At 34.0% G+C, this 22,165-nt stretch overlaps 3 protein-coding genes across 6 annotated transcripts; all 3 read left to right on the top strand.

Annotated features, from left to right (window-relative positions):
- The first annotated feature begins 1,304 nt into the window (after positions 1 to 1,304).
- Positions 1,305 to 7,662, top strand: LOC111789806 (cycloartenol-C-24-methyltransferase-like). 2 transcript variants are annotated; one of them, XM_023670503.1, is made up of 14 exons: positions 1,305 to 1,472; positions 1,605 to 1,700; positions 2,689 to 2,755; positions 2,842 to 2,915; positions 4,298 to 4,382; positions 4,469 to 4,524; positions 5,830 to 5,884; positions 6,105 to 6,152; positions 6,405 to 6,488; positions 6,568 to 6,684; positions 6,758 to 6,841; positions 6,939 to 7,064; positions 7,157 to 7,254; positions 7,422 to 7,662. In XM_023670503.1, exons 2-14 carry the CDS (start codon positions 1,618 to 1,620, stop codon positions 7,483 to 7,485), a joined length of 1,041 nt encoding a protein of 346 aa, XP_023526271.1. In that variant the 5' UTR covers positions 1,305 to 1,472; positions 1,605 to 1,617; the 3' UTR covers positions 7,486 to 7,662. The 2 variants fall into 2 exon arrangements, with proteins under 2 accessions (XP_023526271.1, XP_023526272.1); XM_023670504.1 differs by having other exon boundaries at positions 1,305 to 1,522.
- A 1,289-nt stretch (positions 7,663 to 8,951) lies between these two features.
- On the top strand, positions 8,952 to 14,254 carry LOC111789805 (cycloartenol-C-24-methyltransferase-like). 3 transcript variants are annotated; one of them, XM_023670501.1, is made up of 15 exons: positions 8,952 to 9,144; positions 9,259 to 9,313; positions 10,421 to 10,533; positions 10,906 to 10,972; positions 11,062 to 11,135; positions 11,230 to 11,314; positions 11,395 to 11,450; positions 11,644 to 11,698; positions 11,836 to 11,883; positions 11,995 to 12,078; positions 12,204 to 12,320; positions 12,537 to 12,620; positions 12,731 to 12,856; positions 12,972 to 13,069; positions 13,950 to 14,254. In XM_023670501.1, the coding sequence occupies exons 2-15, from the start codon at positions 9,269 to 9,271 to the stop codon at positions 14,011 to 14,013; spliced, it is 1,116 nt and encodes a 371-aa protein (XP_023526269.1). In that variant the 5' UTR covers positions 8,952 to 9,144; positions 9,259 to 9,268; the 3' UTR covers positions 14,014 to 14,254. The 3 variants fall into 3 exon arrangements, with proteins under 3 accessions (XP_023526269.1, XP_023526267.1, XP_023526270.1); XM_023670499.1 differs by having other exon boundaries at positions 8,952 to 9,313; XM_023670502.1 differs by lacking the exons at positions 8,952 to 9,144; positions 9,259 to 9,313 and adding an exon at positions 10,138 to 10,317.
- A 715-nt stretch (positions 14,255 to 14,969) lies between these two features.
- On the top strand, positions 14,970 to 21,889 carry LOC111789804 (notchless protein homolog). The gene is made up of 13 exons (XM_023670498.1): positions 14,970 to 15,273; positions 15,776 to 15,857; positions 15,990 to 16,079; positions 16,164 to 16,289; positions 16,690 to 16,817; positions 18,015 to 18,214; positions 18,655 to 18,718; positions 19,015 to 19,125; positions 19,959 to 20,096; positions 20,598 to 20,740; positions 20,810 to 20,864; positions 21,112 to 21,168; positions 21,260 to 21,889. The coding sequence occupies exons 1-13, from the start codon at positions 15,115 to 15,117 to the stop codon at positions 21,341 to 21,343; spliced, it is 1,437 nt and encodes a 478-aa protein (XP_023526266.1). The 5' UTR covers positions 14,970 to 15,114; the 3' UTR covers positions 21,344 to 21,889.
- The last annotated feature ends 276 nt before the right edge of the window (positions 21,890 to 22,165 follow it).

Below are 22,165 nucleotides of genomic sequence, written 5' to 3'. Positions count from 1 at the left end.
GCTCTTCCAACCAAACTGGCATTACCCTACCTCTACTCCATTGCATATATTTTTGCCTCCTTAGGCTAACTGGTCGGCTGTCCGACTCTGTATATCGTACCATCCAATGTCTGAAAATTTCGTTTGAATGTGCCCACGATTAGGGTTTTGAAACCTCGAAACAAACTAGGTCAAGAAAATGCTTACACGATAACGAGATCATCGGCCTTAGTGATCCGACAGTGCCAAGTGGAAGGGCAACGGATAAAAGTTACTTTAGGGATAACAGACTGATCTTCCCCAAGAGCTTACATGGGAAGGTTTGGCACCTCAGACTAATCTTCCCCAAGAGCTCACATGGGAAGGTTTGGCACCTCGATGTCGGCTTTTTGCCTTCACACTCTCCAACTCTTTCGGTGCTACTGAGGAAGAAATGGATAAAAATCTATATATTTTTTAATTTGTTTCTTTTAATTTTTATGAATAAATGAGTGACACGTGTCAATAATAGTTAATATCTGGGTTGAATTAATTCAAAATTTGGTGAAATTTATAACCAATTTTGAAAATTCAACCGAAAAATGATGATGAATAATAATTAGCGTTGAATTTGAATCACATTAACATTTAATATTGGAATAATTAAACCGAAATAATTCAGTAGGACTAAGTAGAGTGGATGAAAAACACTGGTCCCACACTGGTTTGGACAGTCTGGCATGTGACTGTGACTGTAAAAAGTAAAAGGTGGAACTTGGACCCCCTATTGCCCTGTCCACATCACTCCCTCCCATTCCCCATTTCTTTTCTAATTTCATTTTAATCCTATTTTAAAATCAATTTTGACAGCTGTGTATATTATTATCATTATTATTTTTAAATAACACCCCTCTTATTCACAGTCGTAGCTCCTCAATCTTAAAATTAAAAAAAAAAAAAAAACCCATTAATTACATCTCAACCTTTTAATTTTAATTGAATTGAATTAATAATATTTTTATGTCTCTTTCATATATATAATTAAAAGCTTTGGATTTTATTAACCACGTGTTTAATTTTATGCCCATTAAATCTGTTAGTTTTATTTTGAATATTGAATATATTAGACATTTATTAAATACAAAAATAAAATTAATTTTATATTTTGAGACAAACATACTTTTTTTTTTTTTTTAAAATCAATTAATCAACATAATTGGTTTAAATTGGAATATATTTATTAAAAAATTATTATAAAATAGAAAAAATGCTAAAAAAATAAAATAAAATTAATCAAATAAATAGGGCAAAAAAAGGAGATAGAAAAGGAGAGGCTGTCAATTCTTGCATGTCTGTCATACCAAAAAGAAAGAAAAAAAATCTCTCTCTCATTAGTCGTCACTAAGACAGAATCCCTTAGAGAGAGAAACTGAGCATTAATTCCATTTCGTCTCTGCAACTTAGCGGCGTCCTTCTTCTTCTTCTTCTTCTCCCGCGCTCTCTGCAAAACCCTTGTCCGCTTCTTTTCCCTCTCTCTCTCTCTCTCTTTCTCTGTGTTTTTCGCGTAATGTGCTTCATTCTTCTCATCGGAACCCTAACTCATAACTCGCAATTTTCTTGACTGTGTTCTCGTTTTTTATTTTCAGGTTGCTGCTTGAGATGTCGAAGGACGGAGCGTTCGATCTTGCCTCAGGCGTCGGCGGGAAGATGAGCAAAGCCGATGTCATATGCGCCGTTGAAAAGTACTCTCTCTCTCTCTCTCTCTCTCTGAGTTCTCTCTGAGTTTACAGTTACTTTCTCCGTTTATCATCCTCTCCCAAGCCTTCCAGCGCTCCTTCTTCCGGTTTAGTTAGGTCTGTTTGTTTTAAAAAATTGGGGAAACTGAAACCTAATTGGATCATAGGGATTAGGGAATTCAGAAAGAAATAAAATAATAATAAATCATATAATGCCTTTTCTTTTGTAGATCTTCTTTATTTATTTCAACTGCATCTTTTTAGCGGATGAACAGTGCAGATGGAACTTTCAATTTTACTCAAATTATTTGTGTATTTTGTTTTTTTTTTTCCGAATTTTACTCAAATAATATTTTTTTATATTATAATTACCATTTTTTCGCACTTCAATGAGAACAAATGTGATAAAATAAAGGTTTAATTAATGAAGGGTGCCATTATTAATATGTTTTAGTAAGTTAATAATTTGAATATATTTTGCTTAATATAAGACATATGTCCACGATTAATGGCGTTTGAATTTGATGGGCCATGTCATAATGTCAATATTATTATTACTATTATTATTATTATTTGTTTCTTAAAGAACAAAACAAATTTATACTTTATGGCTTTTTATTTATTTACATTTTCTATTGAAACAAGAAACAATGATGTGTTAGGTTATCATTCTGTATTTCTGGTTCTCTTAATTTTTTTTTTTAACCACTGTTTAACATGAAAATTCATTTTGTATAAATAAATGAAGATATAGGGGCGACCATATAATAAAATAACAATATTATATATATATTACACTTATAGCTAGATGAGCTCTTCTTATATCTTGGAGTCACTAAAAATTCTCTAAAAGTTAACAACTTTAAAAGTTTAAATTCATACCCTTATTATTATAATTACAATAATTGACATTTTTCCAACCAAGTTTTCGAATTTAGTTTATGATGTTGCATGAATAATGTTGTCTAATTAGGGTTTGCTTTTGATGAACCAGGTACGAGAAATATCATGGCTTCTATGGGGGCGAAAAGGAGGAGAGAGAAGCCAACTACACGGACATGGTAAGAGGCGATCAGTTTCCTTTTCTTCTTCGCCATCTCTATTTTCTGAATCTAACCAAAATTTTGTCTTTAATCTGTATTTTTAGGTCAATAAATACTATGATTTAGTGACCAGCTTTTATGAGTTCGGTTGGGGAGAGTGCTTCCATTTTGCTCCTAGGTACGATATACATCATCATCTTCCTCCTCTCTTACATTATTAACACAGCTCAGAATTTCACAATTTCTACTAATAATGCACTTAAAATGGTTGGTTTGGGAACATTTTGTTTCTTATTTCTAACTTTATGTTATTGTTTCTTTATATCTCTTTTTTAGAAAAAAAGAATATTTAGTACTTTTTTGTTGTTTCTTTCTTCCTTTTCATTTTTCTTAGGTGAAAAGCTTTGTAAAAAAGTGTTTCTTAATGATTCTTCAGTCTTACTTCTCTAATTTTAAGTTATTATAGTTTTATATCGAAAATATTTGTCTAAAAATAAACTATTTCTCAAATTGGATTGACTAAAGTATTTACTTAAAAACCTTTAGGACTATAAAAAGACACCAACTTCAAACCTCAACGATTACAAAAATGTACTTTTTACTAAAATATTCTAAATTAATGTTGTATTCAGAATTTTCTTTATTGATTTATGCATTTTTTTAATAAAAGACAATAAAATAATATTTTTAGTTATGCTTTTCTAAAAACTTAATTTTTTTAAGCATGGATGTAGCATAAAATTTAAGTTAATGACGCTAACATCAACATAAACTGATTAGACATGAAATTAAAAGTTTGTGGAAGTTTATGGATCTATTCAAACTTATTAAAAATATTTAAACTAAATAGACACAAATTAAAATCTATACTCAAAACTTTTTAAAATACACGAATGGAATGGTACCATCCTAAATGTTCTTAACTCATGATCTAATTAAATATGAAGCTAGATTTTGAAACTTGTTGACATTGAAAAATGAGAAATAGATATATTAGTTACCATGCATATGTTTTTCAAGAGACTAATACGTATTCCGTATGGCCCACCATGATGATTTTGACCATTTGACAACTAGAGAGAGAGATGCACCAAAGAGGGAGAAGAGTTTTTTATTTTTTGTTTTCAGAAAAATCAATAGCCGTCAAATTTTCATTGTTTATTAGTTTTTCTAAGAACTTAAAATAGCTAGTAGGAACAGAAACAGAAATGTTATCGAACTAGACATAATTTGCAGTCAAGTTTTATGAAGATCATGATCATACGAAACTAATGTTGTAGGATTGAAAACATTCCCTCCGCAGAGTATTTGGCATAGTCTTTTCCCCTTTTGCTGTTCTTTTCCTTCTAGTTTAGATGGTGTATATAAGAGAATAGCTATCGAATGGTCAAGGAATGATTTTTGCCAATTGACCATGTTAATGGCCAATGAATGGTCATGGAAGACCAACTTTTCAGACATCACTCCACAATAATGTTTTCACATATTATGATTGCTTTTGTGCTTTTATCCTAAGTGCTACTAAAATAATATAAATGAGCTAATCTTCCAAGCTTGTAGATTGACTGGTGAGTCTTTTCGGGAGAGCATTAAGAGGCACGAGCACTTCCTTGCTTTACAGTTGGGTTTGAAGCCTGGACAGAAGGTTTGTCTTCTTTAATACAATTCAAAGGCAGAAGTTTTACTTCATCATTCGCATGTTATAAAAACATAGCTTTGAGTTTGCACCAGGTTTTGGATGTTGGATGTGGTATAGGCGGCCCACTGAGAGAGATTGCAAAATTCAGGTGCTCTTTAGTTGTATGGCTCTCATCAATTAATGGTTGTAGATTACATGAATGGATATCTATCTTTTGATATTTTTAGTCCTTTTGTTAAATAAAGAGTTTTCATACTTGTAACCTCCCTCACAATATATATGGATTGATCCTCGTCTGCACGTTGTACCTTTAGTTGAAATAGTATGTTATGGCTCTTACTAGGAGAAGACTTATGAAAGGTCTCTGTCATACTCTATTCTAGTAGATTTTTAAATTTAGTCCTGGTGAAGTTGTTCTCTTGAGCCTTATAGAATTTTACCTTCCATCGGAAAATTCTATTGGAAGAACAGGGGAAAATGGTATGTTTTGGCTCCAGCAACTTCTAACAACATTTATACTAGCTCTGTTGAAATTGCTTTGAATTAGTGGATGAAAGTCAACTACTCTCGTGTTAGAAAATAGATAAATGAAAGGAAAATGACGATTTAGAAGAAAATAAGTCCTGTCTCTGCCTTCTTTCACCCCTTAAAACACTAGTCTGTCGTTTCTTCCCCCCTTTGTTTTGCTGAGTTTCCTCTCTAGAGTTTCAATGGGTTTATCAACTCCATGATTGCATGCAATTTCTCGTTCACCTTACCAATTTTTCAAAAAAAAAATATCTCTGGTAGAATAGGAACAGGGTGAAATGCCTTAACAAAGATAATCTTTTGACTTCGTGTTGAATATGCTTGAGTTGAAAGGTAGTCATCAGGCGTCATTCTTTGAAGTAGAGTATTAGGAATTTTGATTGGTGATTAATTGTTTCCCAGATTGATCTTAAGCCTAGACAGTATCATGTTCTACTTCGACCTATAAAAAAGCTGAAAATTTTCCTATGGGTGACAATGAAAGATGGAACTAGAATTCTTCTTGTTTGGTCAAATAAAGTGGTTCAACCTATACAGAAAGGTAGATTAGTGATTGAAAATTTTAGAAAACATAGCAAGTCACTTACTGAAGATCTTACTTGAATGGGACTCCTTGTGGTATAAAGTTTTAATGAGCATCTATGAGAAAGATAGTTTTTGGTGGCTTAGAAGCGAGGAAAAGTGCACCTGGAAAATGTCCCCAAAATATGTGCAAGAATGTTTATTTTGAATAGATATTTTCCTCAGGTTGTTTCAATTTGCCATCTCAAACTTCGTTTGATTAATGATGGTTAGGATAATAATAGGATCATCTCAATTATATATTTTGGTTCTGCATTGAAATTAACGACTTATGTCTTGCCTTAAGTTGGAAACTTTGTTTTGGCCTTTTCAGCATCTCATATTCTATGTAAATCTGTCACAGCTATACTTCAATTACTGGGCTGAACAACAATAGCTATCAGATTACTAGAGGAGAGGTACGTGTTCCATTCCTATTACAAGACTTTCGGCAGAGTCGTTCTTGGCAATTCTTTTGCTAGCGACTGTGTACTTTTTGTCTCTCTCTCATTATTTTCCCATCTGTCTTTTACTTTGGCTTTTTACTGTCATTATGATGTTTTTTTAATTATTTTTGTGCCATGTTCTTATCTGAAATAGTAATCCTTTCAATAGTCATAGTCTTCTTTTATTCCACAGGAACTGAATCGCATTGCAAAATTGGATAAGACTTGCAACTTTGTCAAGGTTGGTGTTTTTAAATTCAGCTTTTATATGAATTGTTTCGTCTCATCAGCTTTTGTGCTCTTATTATATTTGTTCTTTATTCCTCTTATTTGATCTCTATACTCTTAGTCAAGCTTATAAACGGTCCCTATCACTAGTTTTTCGTTGACGAGTTGAAGAGTTGAAGAGTTGAAACGCATGATCATACACTAGTTTTTCATTCTTTATACTTCTTATTTGATCTCTATACTTCAATTATTGTCCATTCTGCAGGGCGACTTTATGAAAATGCCGTTTGAGGATAATACATTTGATGCAATATATGCAATCGAAGCCACTTGTCATGCACCAGATGCGGTAGGTCCTTATCACATTTCTGAAGTTTGTGACTAGAACAATGATTCTTTTGAACTGACTGCTGTTTCCCCTCTGGCAGTATGGCTGCTTCAAGGAGATCTACAGAGTACTTAAGCCTGGCCAACATTTTGCTGCTTATGAATGGTGTTTGACCAACTCGTTCAATCCCAATAACCAAGATCACCAAAGAATAAAGGTTATCTTGTCGATTCTGTCCCCCATTTCCTCTGATCTTATACACTTGTATTGACAATGTCTGTGTTCCATAGGCTGAAATTGAGATTGGCAGTGGGCTTCCAGATATCAAGACGATAGGAAAGTGCCTGGAAGCTTTGAAAGAAGCAGGTTTCGAGGTTGATTGGAAGACTTTTTCTTTGTTTTCTTTTTCCTTTTCCATGAATATAATGTAGTAGCAGATACATGAGCTATTATACTCTGCACTCTGCTCAGGTCATCTGGGGAAAAGATCTTGCTGAAGATTCACCCGTTCCTTGGTACTTACCTTTAGATGGCGGTCAGTTCTCAATCACCAACTTCCGCGCTACAGCAATAGGGCGTTGCGTGACAAAATATATGGTAAGCAGAATCAAAATATATGGTTCTTTTTTTATAATATTGAGTATGGATATGGAAGAAGTTGACATGCTGCTGAATTGTTCTTTCTTTAGGTTAGAGCATTGGAGTACATCCGCCTCGCCCCTAAGGGTAGTGAAAGAGTTCAAAATTTTTTGGAGCAGGCAGCCCAAGGGCTGGTTGAAGGTGGAAAGTAAGTATGATCTATTCTTTGTTGGGTCTTCTTTTGAGCTATAATTTGTTACAATTTTCATGAGAAACCTCAACACTCGCACTCAGGAACACTATAAACTTTGTTTTTGTGTTTAAAACATGTAGAATTGGGGCAGGGTGCTGATTATAATTTTTATGTCTGAGCAGGAAAGAGGTCATGACCCCTATGTACTTCTTCCTGGTGCGAAAACCACTTTCGAGTGGGGAGTAAAAACGAGCTTGGTAGGTGTAATTTGTTGCTGCTATGGTAATATTTTATGACCCTAATGTATTTACATTTGTTCTTGGCTCAAAAACTACTAGATACTATGGCCATTTTTTTAAAAAAATTCAAGCTCTGCAGTAACGTTGATGAAAAAAAAAAAGTAAATTTGGGTTTATTTCCATATTTGTAGTGTTTGGTAATTATTGTTTCGTTGGATCATAGATTTTTTTTTATATTATTTTAGTTTATCTATCTATAATATAGAAATTGGCTTGATGGTGAAGGAGATGTGTTATAATTGAGACTATATTTTATAATATATAAATTGAATAATATAAACTTTTAGAAATTATGATCAAATATTTTGGTTATACTTTAAGACATTACTTGGAATTAATATAATATAATATATATATATATATATATATATATATATATATATATATCCTTTTTTGATGAATTCAGTTACTAGATAATATTTTTACTTTTATTTTTATTTTTATAATTATAAAAAAAATGATATTGACTCCCATTTACACATTTCAATTATTGCTCTCAAATATTTAAGTTTAGTACATATACTTTATTTGAAATTAAATTTAATGTAATTAGTTAAATAATAATAATAATAATAATTTTCATGTCAGAAAAATATTGTGTGAATATGTTTTAAAATTTCAGGGATGAATATTTATGAATATTAAAATTTGTTGTTGAAAAAAATAAAATTTTTATTTCCTCCAAAACTTGATTAGCCTTGGTAGAAATTTATAAATTTACTATTATTTTAGATAATATTTTTTTCTCCTCTAAACTTTTATTACGACGCTATCTGAAATGTTAAATTTAAAATTTTTAAACAATAAAGATTAAATTGAAAAATACTAAAATATATATTTAGTCTTAAGTTCTATTATATTTTTATCTACTTTTGTCTACAAATTCTGGAATCATATATATTTGTTATATTATATGTTTTTACTTGGATAGAAATATTTTGTTGTAACATTGTAATATTTCATTAATGTCATAATGTATTATATTTTTAGTAGGACACGTTTTAATAGACAAAATAACAGCAGTAGTTGTAGGGCCCGCCTCAAAATTATTATATNATAATATTTCATTAATGTCATAATGTATTATATTTTTAGTAGGACACGTTTTAATAGATAATAACAGCAGTAGTTGTAGGGCCCGCCTCAAAATTATTATATAGACTACTTGAATTAAATGTCTCACTCTACCTAGTTTAGTTCCAATAATATTATAGATCCTAAAAAAGTAATATTTTTTTTTGTCACGTTCATACAAATAAGAAATGTAAAACCTAATAAAATTTAATAAATTTTATTTTTTTTTTTGCGAGAGAATTACTTTAATTTATATCTCGTGATGGTTGATTGTTAATTTATATTCAGGATTTGAATCAATATTCACAATTTGGATTCGACATTTAATGGTCTCGTTATTCTCCTATGACATGGTTAGGTTATCTACTCCTCTCTTCTTAAAAGTGAAGTCTATCCCTACATACCAATACGAGTCATTCTAACATGTTTTGTTCTCACTCACAAATATCGGAGGAAAATTCTGAGGAGGTCACCTAACATAGATTTGCTTCACGCTTAACCATGAAGTTTCTATGATTTAGTCGTTAAAAAGGCAAGTATACCTTGTTTGTATATGTAGTAATTTTCAATTCTTTTAAACCTATCCTCAAAATCCCTCTCATCCATATATGATCTCGGTTTATTAACTTACCTTTCTTCTATTTAGGTGCCACAAGATGTCAACGTCGTTAAAGCATATGCCCTCAACCCAAAGAATAGAGGTTCAAATTCTTCTACTTTTCTTATCGTTGAACTAAAAAAATGAATGTCAGTTCTCTTAGTCCCAACTCTATCCATTACTATTCGACACATGATCAGTTGCTAAATTATTTTATTTTATGGAGTCTGCATTATTCTTACATTAACGAAAAATAATATGAAACCCGACCACACGTTTACTTATACAAAAGCGTGTACGCATCATATAATTTCAACTCATTCCAAGAAGAAATTAATTTTTAAAATTAATATATGGCACGAGATTAAAAGTTGATTCTATTAAATATAAAATTTATATTTATATTTATATTTAAGGGACCAATTATTTTAATTTCTTTTTGAATATATATAAAAAAATGTACACAGATCCACCAATCACAGTAGAGAGGCTACGACAGCTTTTTGACTTTGTTTAAACAGCTTTTCAAAAGTTTTTATTTAAAATTACTATTTTTTTAATATTTAAAATAAATAATGTAATATTGGATTACATGTTTATATAAAAATAAATAAATATTTCAAGTAGATAGGACCATTGCAATAATATATTATTTTGTAACATTAATTTCATTAAAAAAATATCATTAAATTTTATAAAATTGTTTCAAAATATTATATATTTTCGTTCAAATAAAATATAAAAATTAACGTTTAGAAATAAATAAAAATGTACAAAATCAAGTAATAATCAAAATATAAATTAGATGATAATAAAAATAATATTTAAAAAAATTATGTACTAATAATTTAATGTTTTTGTTTTCTATCCATTACAATTTTTATTTTCGCTCAAACGTGGAGTGGGCGCTGTCCTTCACGAGCACCAGAGAGAGTTTTTTTTTTTTTTTTGTTTTTTCTTCTGCGTGTCATCATTTCTCTGTATTTTTTTTTCATTTGTTTGTTGCTTGTTGTTTGTTTGTTCGTCCGGCTTCACCATTTTGATTGCTCTTTTAAAGATTCCTCATCAAATTTTCCATCTGGGTTTGGATCTTCTTCGGCCTTCGACGTAATGCTCAACACGAATCACACCCACATTTTCAAACTCAAAATCATCTAACACTTCATTCGATTTCATTCTCATTCTTATTTTGCTTCAATTGTTGTTCTAGATCTCCCATACACCGCTTTTGATCATACCCATGTCGAAAGCTGGAGCGTTGGATCTTGCGTCGGGCCTTGGCGGCAAGTTGGACAAGAACGAGGTCCTTTCCGCCGTTGAAAAGTAACACATTCCCTCTCTTTTTACCCCCAAAATTTCTCCCCAGATTGATTTTCGTTTGGTTAATACACTTCCCTACTTTGAAATCATGTATCTGATTGTGTTTTGGGCTACTCAGACTAACTAAACTAGATAGCTCATTCTGTTTTTGTGATATCTAGTTTGAATTCTACGTCTAAGCTTCTGCATGTTCTGTACTTATCTTTTTCTTGCTGCAATTGGGTTATGGCCCCTTGATCTGTTTTTGTTAGCTTTAGATGTGGATGATTTGAATGAAAACAGGGGATTCTATGATTATGTGCAATGTTGGATGAGGATTTAGCCTGATTTGTTGATTTTGAATTGTTTTCTTAATGTGTTACATTGTTGGATAAGGTACGAGAAGTATCATGTTTGTTATGGAGGTGAAGAGGAGGAAAGAAAAGCTAACTACACTGACATGGTTAGAGTAGATTGCTATTCTCATGATCTTTCTTTTTGATAACCGCCCTCGATATCGTTTATAAGGCTGTGTAATATGAATTACTACAGGTTAATAAGTACTATGATCTTGTTACGAGCTTTTACGAGTTTGGTTGGGGCGAGTCTTTCCATTTTGCACCTCGGTATGACGTACTATCGCTCTCCTCGATTCGACAGATCCGAATTTGTCTCTGTTTTTGCAGTCTTGAATATGAACTTGCATATTTTCCTCTCTAGATGGAATGGTGAATCTCTGCGGGAGAGCATTAAGAGGCATGAGCACTTCCTTGCCTTGCAATTAGATTTGAAACCTGGACATAAGGTTCGTGTTTTTTTATACGAACGTGGAGGTTTTTTCTCCGTTCGTTTCAGATTACGGGGAATAACTTGTTTATATTCTAGGTGTTGGATGTTGGATGTGGAATTGGTGGACCGCTTAGAGAAATTGCGAGATTTAGGTGTGATTCATTAGCTGACTTCGAGTTCTTTTTGCTTTTGATTGACGATTAATGCTAAAACAACTGCGTTGTTAACGGTCTCGATCGAACACTTTGATAGTGGATCGAGTATATATAGTCCTGTACCTTTTGTTTTACATTGAGCGTATGGTTAGTATCTCATATTCTATCATTCTATGACGCTCCGTTGCAGTTATACTTCCGTTACTGGATTGAACAACAACGAGTACCAGATTTCACGAGGGAAGGTAGTTTCTTTCAGCTAAGCCTTTGATTAAGGATGTCAAGAACATTGTTTTTTACTTTTTTTCGTTGCCTCGTTCATCATAATTACTAGTTCGTGTTCCGATCAAGCTCTTGTAATAAGGTATTTGTACTTTGTCAGGAACTGAATCGTGTTGCCAAAGTGGACAAGACTTGTGACTTTGTCAAGGTTGGTTTTTATGTAGATTAGGTGAAGTCTTTCACAATTTCGTTCGTGTTTTTAGCCTACAAGAGTTATGTTTCGAAGGTTAATACTTCATTCGTTTTCGCCGTGCTGCAGGCCGACTTCATGAAGATGCCATTCCCTGACAATTCATTTGATGCAGTATATGCAATCGAAGCTACTTGTCATGCACCCGACGCAGTGAGTCTTAAATACATCCTCAAGTGTTAATTTTAGTTTGCTGTTGAACTAGCTCGAGTATCGTTTGGTGAGACGTACGTGTCCGAGCCATCTTGATTTGACTTTTTTTTTTTCTTGTCTGGTAGTATGGGTGCTATAAGGAGATATATAGAGTGCTAAAGCCTGGCCAGCATTTTGCTGCCTATGAATGGTGCATGACTGATGCTTTTGATTCAAATAATCAAGAACATCAAAAGATAAAGGTAATTTGGCTTGGTCGTTTCTATCTGTAAGATTGTTTTGTAACAGTCCAAACCCACCGCTAACAGATATTGTTCTCTTTCGGCTTTTCCTCAAAGTTTTTAAAACGCATCTCACCCTTATAAAGAATGCTTCGTTCTACTCCCCAACCGATGTGGTTATTGCACCACACTGATTGATACTATATGAACTACATTGACCAAGTTCCAATCGTGCAGGCGGAAATTGAGATCGGCGATGGTCTTCCGGATATCAGGTTGACAGGAAAATGCCTTGAAGCTTTAAAACAAGCAGGTTTTGAGGTTAGTTGGAAAACAACTTCATATTATTAGTTTATATTTCCATGAATGAATGAGAGACGTCGTTATAACTATAAAGCAATGATCTCGTAATCATGGGCACGTGACATCAGGTCGTTTGGGAGAGAGATCTTGCTGTAAATTCGCCTGTTCCGTGGTACTTGCCTTTAGACAAAAGCCATTTCTCACTGAGTAGCTTCCGTCTGACAGCCATTGGTCGTTTCATTACTAAAAATATGGTACGTTTTATCAAATGTGACATCGACGAATATGTAACGCCAAGGAGAACCTTATTATTCGGGGAGATCCGGGATGAAGTTAACAAGTACTGAGTCGAGTCGGTTCGTTTTGTAGGTCAAAGTACTGGAGTTCGTTCGACTTGCCCCCAAGGGTAGCCAAAGAGTTCAAGATTTTCTAGAGAAAGCTGCTGAAGGGCTAGTTGAGGGTGGAAAGTGAGTATACTTTACAATGCTCTTGAAATTCTGTCTTTTGTTACCTCAAAAGTTGAAAATGTCAATGAGTCTGGGATATAAGTTCTTTGGTTAGTAAAAGAGACTCAAACGGCCCAAGCCCAAGCCCACCGCTAGTAGATATAGTCCTCTTTAGGCTTTCCTTTTCCGGCTTCTAAAACGCGTCTATTAGGGAGAGGTTTCTACACCATTATAACGAATACTTCGTTCTCCTCCCTAATCGATGTGGGATCTCACAATCCACTCCCCTTCGTTGTCCAGCATCCTCGTTGGCACTCGTTCCCTTCTCCAATCAATGTGGGACCCTTCAATCCATCCCTCTTCAGGGTCTAGCGTCCTTGTCCCCTTTGGGGCTCAGCCTCCTTGCTGACACATCATTCGGTATCTGGCTCTGATACCATTTGAAACGACCGAAGCCCGTTGCTAGCAGATATTGTCCTCTTTGGGTTTTCCCTTTCAAGCTTCCCCTCGAGAGTTTTAAAACGCATCTTGCTAGGGAGAAGTTTCTACACCATTATAAAGTACTTTGCTCTCTCCTCCCCAACCGATGCGGGATCTCACAGAAACCTTCCCTAAAAGCATACAAAATCAATCCTACTCTTCCCGATCATCTTCCTCTCTCTTGTAAGAAATCTAGATTCGAACTGCTTGAAGAAGAGAACCTCAAGGGGGTAAGCGAGAGTACGAGCTTCGATTAAGAGAGAATTTTAATTTGATTGAATATGGAACTCTTTCTTGTGGATAGTGTCTTTAAAGACGTAAATACAATTGAAAGCATGTCGTATGCCTCTATACTTTATCCATGACGTTCGTTCTTTTAACTCGTCTACGCCGCTCATACGATGCTTCTCTTAATACTCAGGAAAGAGATATTCACACCAATGTATTTCTTCTTGGCCCGGAAGCCACTTTCAGCCAGTGAGTAGTAACTTCTTTGCTGCTGCTACAACTCAATTGTGGAGCTTTTTTGCTTAATTTAACCATTCTAGAGCTTCTTTTACTTCTCTTTGCCTTAATTTCTTGTTTGTTCTTTAAATCCAATAAATAAGTTTCTTTGTGGCCTCATCTGGGATGTTCTTCTTCTTTTCCTGCCTCATTCTGTACTCTTTAACACGTGATGAATAGAGTTCGATCAAGAACAGTATGAAATCCTTTGAATTATCGATAGATGGTTGCTCTAATATTGAGATTTTGAATAGCCACCGGACATGCTGTTATAGAATTCGAATATCAACCGACGTTGAGATTTAATGGATACCACATTTGAAATTATTTAAAAGCTTGTTGAATGATGAAGGTATAGCGTAGCTTAGGCATTAATTTTTGTAATTTTCTAAAAATGAGACAAGAACCTTAAATTAATATAATGGGTATGCCATTAATTGAGTCGTTCATTTATGCTATGTTTGGTCCTCTAGGAAAGAGACAATTAATCGAACTAAATTATAGAATTTTTAAATCAATCTAAAAACATATAAAAAAAAAAAACGATAAATAAAAACATATAAAAAACAATAAATAATTGCAACAAAATTAATAACATAAAATAAATCTAAAATTAATAATATATATATAGGTGAAATAGAAATTGGGTAGAATTTTATAAATATATTTTTTTAATATAAAGAATTATTTTTGTAAGTTATCTAAATATATATTTTTCTCTTACAAAACCATTACCAATTTTTTTTAATAGTAAATTTATGATTTTTATATCGATAATATGCATTGACCAGTTGACTATGGTAATATAAATATTATCATTTTCAAATTTGTATACAAATTTAGTTGAAATAAACTTCCACAAATACATAAATATATAAATAATATATATATATATATATATTTAAAACAGAAAAAGAATATTTGGAAAAGAAGGGAAAAAAACCCTATAAGAAAAAGACGACCAGAAACCCTAAAACCCAAAACCCTCATAGACGCCTGCTTCAATTTTGCAGGGAGACATCATACTCGAATTTCCCTTCTTCCGTTCCTGAATTTCGCTGTTGCTTCAAAGTAAGGCACACATGGCTACGGAGATGGATGTAGAGCAAAGGGAAACAATCAACAATGTCATGATTCTCTTGACGGACCCTGAAGGCACGCCTTTGGGAGCTCCCATGTACCTTCCCCAAAATGCAGGGCCTCAGCAGCTTCAGCAGATGGTCAATAAGCTTCTCAGCAATGTAAGCTTCGGCAAAAGCTATGTTTTCTTTTGTCTTCCTATTAAGTTGTTAACAATTGAGTTTCGGGGAAATTAAATTTTTTAATTATTTGATCGTTGATTGGAAGTGCTAAATTGAATTGGAAGTAGTGAGTTTATGTGAATTTTGATTATCAAGCGGTATTTGGTAAGCTGGATTGGTTTGGTAATTTGAAATTTCTATGAAATGATGTAATACGAAGGCTGCTAATTAGTAGAGAAAAATCTTATTCCAAGATGAATTTGAGCTATTGATAATTCAGCTTCTGGTAATCTTCAATGAGCGAATACCATGTGTATGTCAAGTCAATTTCTTATTTCTATGGTGAAATATTTCATAGCATCTCTTAATGATTTTTTCTTCATTAAAATTTCAGCCATCCGAAAATCTTCAGTTTTATTATCAATTGAATAGTCATGAAAATTGGTGTACTACATGGTGGTTGTATGATACCGAAATAATAAATTGTTTTGGAATTGTTCAGGAGGAGAAGCTACCGTATGCTTTTTATATATCTGACCAGGAGCTTCTAGTTTCTCTTGGTGCCTACTTAGAGAAAAACAAAGGTTATTGATTACTTAAATAATGCCTGAAAAAGCAGACAACGTTATCCATTGGTTACATTCATGTGTTGGTAAAACTCATTTTTATGGTTCACAGGGGCTTAGTTTTTTTTTTTCTCTTGAACATATTTGCAGTTTCTGTTGAGAAAGTGGTTACTGTAGTTTATCAGCCACAAGCAGTATTCCGCATACGTCCTGTTAGCCGATGTTCAGCAACAATTTCTGGTACATTTTGGTTTCCTTCGTTTTTTAGTTAAACACGGTTATCCTTGGAAGGTTTTTAATCACTCCATTGTACTTTTGTTGCAGGTCATGCTGAAGCTGTTCTATCTGTTTCCTTTAGCCCTGATGGGCGACAGTTGGCAAGTGGTTCTGGTGACACTACAGTTCGGCTATGGGACCTTAATACACAAACTCCATTGTTCACCTGTACAGGTTAGAAACACAACGCTGCAGCTAAATTTTTAGCCTAACATTGAAGCTGTTTAATATGCTAGATCCAAAATTAAATTTTTTTATAGGAGCATGAAAGGAAAATCAAATCAATTTAACTTCGACTTTTTTCTTTCTTAAAAATTAAAATTTTACTTCCAAGTTATCTGATATGGATATATTTGTCATCCCTAGAGGATTAAAGATGTCTGTTTCCCGTGTTTCATAGTGTTTTAGGTTTGTATGTTTAGTATGGCACTGCTGGAGGTCTGAAACATGCTGTGCTTTTGTTTTTGTTCTTTTTTTCTTTAACTAGGGAGCAACTGAAGATGCTTTGTCGTCTTTTAATATCTATAGTGTCTGTATCAAGCTAAAATCAGAAAATATTCCTCTCAATTCCCAGGGCATAAAAATTGGGTTCTTTCTATTGCCTGGTCACCGGATGGGAAGCATCTTGTAAGTGGGAGTAAAGCTGGTGAACTTTTTTGCTGGGATCCACAGACAGGGAAGCCATTGGGCAATCCACTCACTGTAAAGATTTCCCCCCCTATGTGACTGTACTTTTGAAATGTTTGTTTAGTTTGTTGACTATTTCGCCCTGCCAAGAGTCAAACCAGCTGAAAAAAAATCCGATTTCTTAGTTTTAAAATTGTATGGTGTGATATTTTTTTCTGAGTAATATTGTTCTAAAGTTTGATATTTTTCTTTATTTCACCGGTGGTTTTTTCAAGTTTTAAAGTAGAATTTAGAGGAACAAATTGAATTGCCTTATCTTAACCATTATAGATGCCTTCCTTTTCAAGTTTTAAGTCAATTTATCCTTTTTTTTTTTTTTTTCTCTTTGAGAAGACTTGTTTGTGCAACCCTAGGTACTCTTTTACCTTCAAATTTTACATCTGAAGTTAAAAAATTATGTCAAATTGGAATATCTTTTTCTTGAAGCAATAGAAAATGAGAGTATGTGGGCATGCTATATTGTAGGAATGATAATTTTGAACTGCATGATTTTATTATTGTGTGGATATTGAATCTTATTCATTTGTCCATATTCTTTAAATGCTCTGTAAGTTGATTGATACCATGGGCTAGGTACCATGGTGGCCATCTATCTATAATTTAAAATCCTACATATTTTTCTTGACAACCAATATTGTAAGTCTTGTGTTGTCTCATGAAATTAGCCAGGGTGTGGGTGAGCTAGATTAGGCACTTGTAGACATAAAAAATGTTTGACACATTAAGTATCAAATTTTCGACTCATTGTAGCTTGTTGCATAGCTTGTTCTATTCATGTTTAAAAAGATGTTTTTGATTTTTAGTTAGCAAAACAGTTTTCATATGCTCTGTGGTAAACAGTACTTATTATACTTGCAATGGTATACAATGTAAACGTTAAAATGCTTAAACCACAATAAATTCTTTAGTAGCTACAACCTTCTCTTGATTAATGATTATTCGTGATTGGAAAGCCATTCTTTTGTAGCTCTGTGGGCAGGGTTTTCTCTACTCGGGGCTCTTAGATTGTCGTAATCATTGTGGTTGATAAGCCACCATTCTGTTTCTTTTCCTAAAAGAAGAAAATACTGGTTATATTTACTTGTTGATAAGGACAAAATCTACCATCTTTATGGCATTTGCCATTACTTTTCGATGCCTAAACAATGATTATATATATTTATAGGCTTACCGATGTGAAATCATTAATAATGTTTGAATTTCATGTTCTAGGGCCACAAAAAATGGATTACTGGTGTTTCGTGGGAACCTTTGCATCTAAGTGCACCATGCCGTCGCTTTGTGAGTTCTAGCAAGGATGGTGATGCACGCATTTGGGATGTTTCATTGAAAAAATGTGTTATATGCCTCAGTGGTCATACTCTTGCAATAACTTGCGTCAAATGGGGTGGAGATGGAGTTATATATACAGGGTATGCTTATTTTCCTTCTTTTTCTCCTTGAATTTGAGGGAAAAAAAAGAAAGAAAAAATGAAACAAGAAAGTGAGATAGAGGAGCCACTACAGAAGCATTCTAGCATTCTTGATGCTGTTCAGTTTGAGCATCTGTGTACAGTGTACTTGAGTGTTTTCTACTGTCTTACATCTAATAATAAACGAAATCTCTTATACCTCTGCATGTTTAGATTCAGTTGGTACCATGGGGTAAAATTATGCTACTAAAGGCCAAAAGTTTTGTTTTCTTTCAGTCTATTGAAAAGCTAACTCTTAGTAGCATTCAATGCCTAGGCAGTCAATGATTGATAATGATCTGATTTTGGCATTAAGCTATATTTAAACTTTCTGGAGACTGATTGATACTTCCAATTTTTCTGTATTCTGAAATTGACATGTTTTCTTTCAAATGCCCCAGTTCTCAGGATTGTACTATAAAGGTTTGGGAAACTAAGCAAGGAAAACTAATACGTGAATTGAAGGTACGTTAGAAGCTATTCATTCCTTTTGGGATCATTTGACTTCGAGAGTTCACTCAAGGGTTATTTTGTTGCTTTAGGAGTCGAAAGATCTATCAGTTACAATAGAAATTTAATCTTCTTTTAGAAAAAAGAAATTTAAAAGAACTTGTAACTGTTATATTCAATTAGTCATAAGCCATCCCAATTTTAGCATTCTCCTAAACCTGCTTGACAATTTGGTTTGGTCCTATTTTGTTAGACCTAGTTCAGTTGTTGCTCATAGTGTCATCATATGTTTCTATCCGGTATTGTGCCAGGGACACGGTCATTGGGTTAACTCTCTTGCACTAAGCACCGAATATGTTCTCCGGACAGGTGCTTTTGATCATACAGGGAAACAGTTCTCTTCTCCAGAGGAAATGAAGAAGGTAACATATTTGGAGAGTTCTGATTCTTATTTTAATATCCTTTACTCATACTCCTATAGAAATGATTTTGTATAATCACAATTATTTTTTATGCACACGCTGATGGTTTCTCTTACATGGAAATCCAAGAAATTCTGGAGTCATTTGCACAACTCATTTATGGGGTAATATGTATGATACATAGGAGGTGGTTCCTATAAAAAATGATTTAGTAGGAGGTGGCTTCATCGACAGATTTTTGGAAAAGAATTTCTGATCAATTTTATTTTCAAGGACATTAGAGAAACAAGAGTAGAAGATCAATTAACTGCAATCTTTATGTCCATATGGAAAATTGTCTGTTGTGTGCCCTTTGCAGTCTCATGGCTGTGTGCCAGCGGCAAGTTGGCTCCTTCTATCATGTTTGTATATGACTGGTTTACAATTTCTTTTTGTTTTCTGTTTCTAAAATTAATGCTATTTTAACAACTGAAACAGTAAATATTTTGGGAAACTGTTCCTAGAAAGCTTTTGCTTTCACAACCATTTGTTAAATCTATGGTTGGATGGCTTGTGACAGAAAAATAGTTCTTCAAACGTGTTTCTTTCTCCCCAAAGCCCTTTGAGAGACTTCTGTGTGAGGTGTCCCTGTAGGCCTACATGACTAAGCCTTTTTTTTTTTTTTTTTTGTGGCTGTACTTGTTTGTAATTACCCACTTTGTCATTTTTCATTTTTTCTCAATTAAAGTTCGGTTATTCATAATATATATAGACACACACACATATTCACTGATTTTTCTGAAAGGAAAAGATTTTAAAGTATCACTAAGTACTTTCTTGTTCCTGACTCGCAGGTTGCTTTAGAAAGGTACAATAAGATGAAAGGCAATGCTCCAGAAAGATTGGTTTCAGGATCTGATGATTTTACTATGTTTCTATGGGAACCTGCAGTTAGCAAGCACCCTAAGACACGCATGACAGGCCATCAACAGGTAAATTTCTTTGTGGTTATCTCTTCTTCCTGGAATAGTATGTATTATACAGTAATTGTGGCATTCTCGTTGTCATCCTGCTCCTTATCAACCGCATTTGTGGACCATAATTCTCAATTTTTTTGTTAACTGGATGTCACTAGAGAACTCTTCATGAAACACTATCCTTTGGACACGGTCATTTGCTTGAATCCTCAGCTAAGCTCATCATAAAAATTTAATAGTATAAAGTTATAAGGTCTACATTCGAGGGAAAAACAAGCTATGAGAGAAGTTCATAAGGGAAAAGAACTAACTCATATCGTGAGCATACTCTCCTATCCAAATAATATCCTGAGCTTACTCTACTGAATGTGTCCATTAGATGTTCATCCATGTTCGTCTATCTTGATAAGTAGTATGCTTATATGAGTATGACATTTAAGAAGCTTGTGTATTAAGCCTTTTAGGAGTTTTCCTCGTTCTTAAGAAGTGAAGTATAAACTTCTTGCTTACTTTCAGCTTGTGAATCATGTGTATTTCTCACCTGACGGACAATGGGTGGCCAGTGCATCCTTTGACAAGTCTGTGAAACTGTGGAATGGCATTACTGGAAAATTTGTTGCTGCTTTTCGGGGTCATGTTGCGCCTGTATATCAAATCAGGTTTGATTCATTTAATTCCTGTGCGGAATTATTCGTTCCATTTACTAATTTTTTTTTTGTTCCTTGCAGTTGGTCTGCTGATAGTAGGCTTCTTTTGAGCGGCAGCAAAGACTCCACCCTGAAGGTATTTCGGTGTATCTGTTTTCCCTGATTCTTCTAGTGTTTCCTAGAAATGAATGCTTTGAGTTGAGTTGGTCCATGATGCGTGTTATGTTTAGAGGCAATTACAAAATGTAAATGAATCAAATGGTTGAAGTTGTACCTCTACACACTAGTGGTTTTACAAGTGCGTTGGAGACTGTTTTTCTACAGTGTTTCATGGAGTTTTCTCCATACTACTTCTGGCTAAATTTTGATTTCTATTTGTTTAGATTTGGGATATCAGAACACGCAAGTTAAAAGAAGACCTTCCAGGCCATGCAGATGAGGTATGGTTCCATCCTATTGCAAGACACATCGTGGGTTCCTTATTGCATGCCTCTCATTACCATTCTAAATCCTGTTCTTCATCTTGTGCAGGTTTTTGCTGTTGATTGGAGTCCAGATGGTGAGAAGGTGGCTTCTGGTGGCAAGGATAAAGTATTAAAGCTATGGATGGGCTAGGAGTTAACCGAGGGTGTCAATTCACTTGTAATTGTGAAGTCTAAGAACGTGTCATTTAATGCATGCGGCACAGTTGCACTGACAAAAAGGGGTCGAATGATATAAGATGGATGAACCAGCATATACAGGTTGGGTTTTGCGCTAACATTTTGGTTCTGCTATGGCTGCTGGTTGGTGTTTTTAGCAGAGGATTTGCGGCTGGGTCTCGACCATTGGCTCAGTCTCTTCTTGGGACGACTGCTGGGAATACTGTGTGAAGAACATGCAGTGCATGACATGATATCCTAATCTTTGTGTTGGCTGGTTTGTCATATACTTTACAAGTTTATGTAAACCTATCCATCGGTATTTGTAATTTTCATTGCTTATTATATGTTTTTGACTCTACTCTAGTAGTCCATACTTATATTCTGAAATTCTTGGCTGTTACTATTGTGCAGCACCTTTTAAGTTGTATTACGGGAACCCCAATGAGTTATTTTGAGTACGGTCCAATTGTGTTCATAGTTTTGATTATGAAGGTACACTGAAAAGCCTTCTGACCGATTCTTGGTGTATCCAATGGTGTTGAAATACAAAGAAGATGCCCTTTTACCTGTTTTAGATGCTTCTTTTATGATATTTAGTGAGGACTTTCTTATGCTTTTGGCTATTATGCGTCTCAAAAATACATGAAGGAAGTCTTGGCTTATTGGTTCTATGTCGTATTGAAGTACAAAACGGTCTCAAAAATACATGAAGGAAGTCTTGGCTTATTGGTTCTATGTCGTATTGAAGTACAAAACGGTCCTAGGTCAAATGGTTTATCAATGTTGTGGTGTA

This window comes from Cucurbita pepo, chromosome LG03 (assembly GCF_002806865.2).
Source record: "Cucurbita pepo subsp. pepo cultivar mu-cu-16 chromosome LG03, ASM280686v2, whole genome shotgun sequence".
Taxonomy (NCBI): Eukaryota; Viridiplantae; Streptophyta; class Magnoliopsida; order Cucurbitales; family Cucurbitaceae; genus Cucurbita; species Cucurbita pepo.
This window is presented reverse-complemented; position numbering and strand designations above follow the sequence as displayed.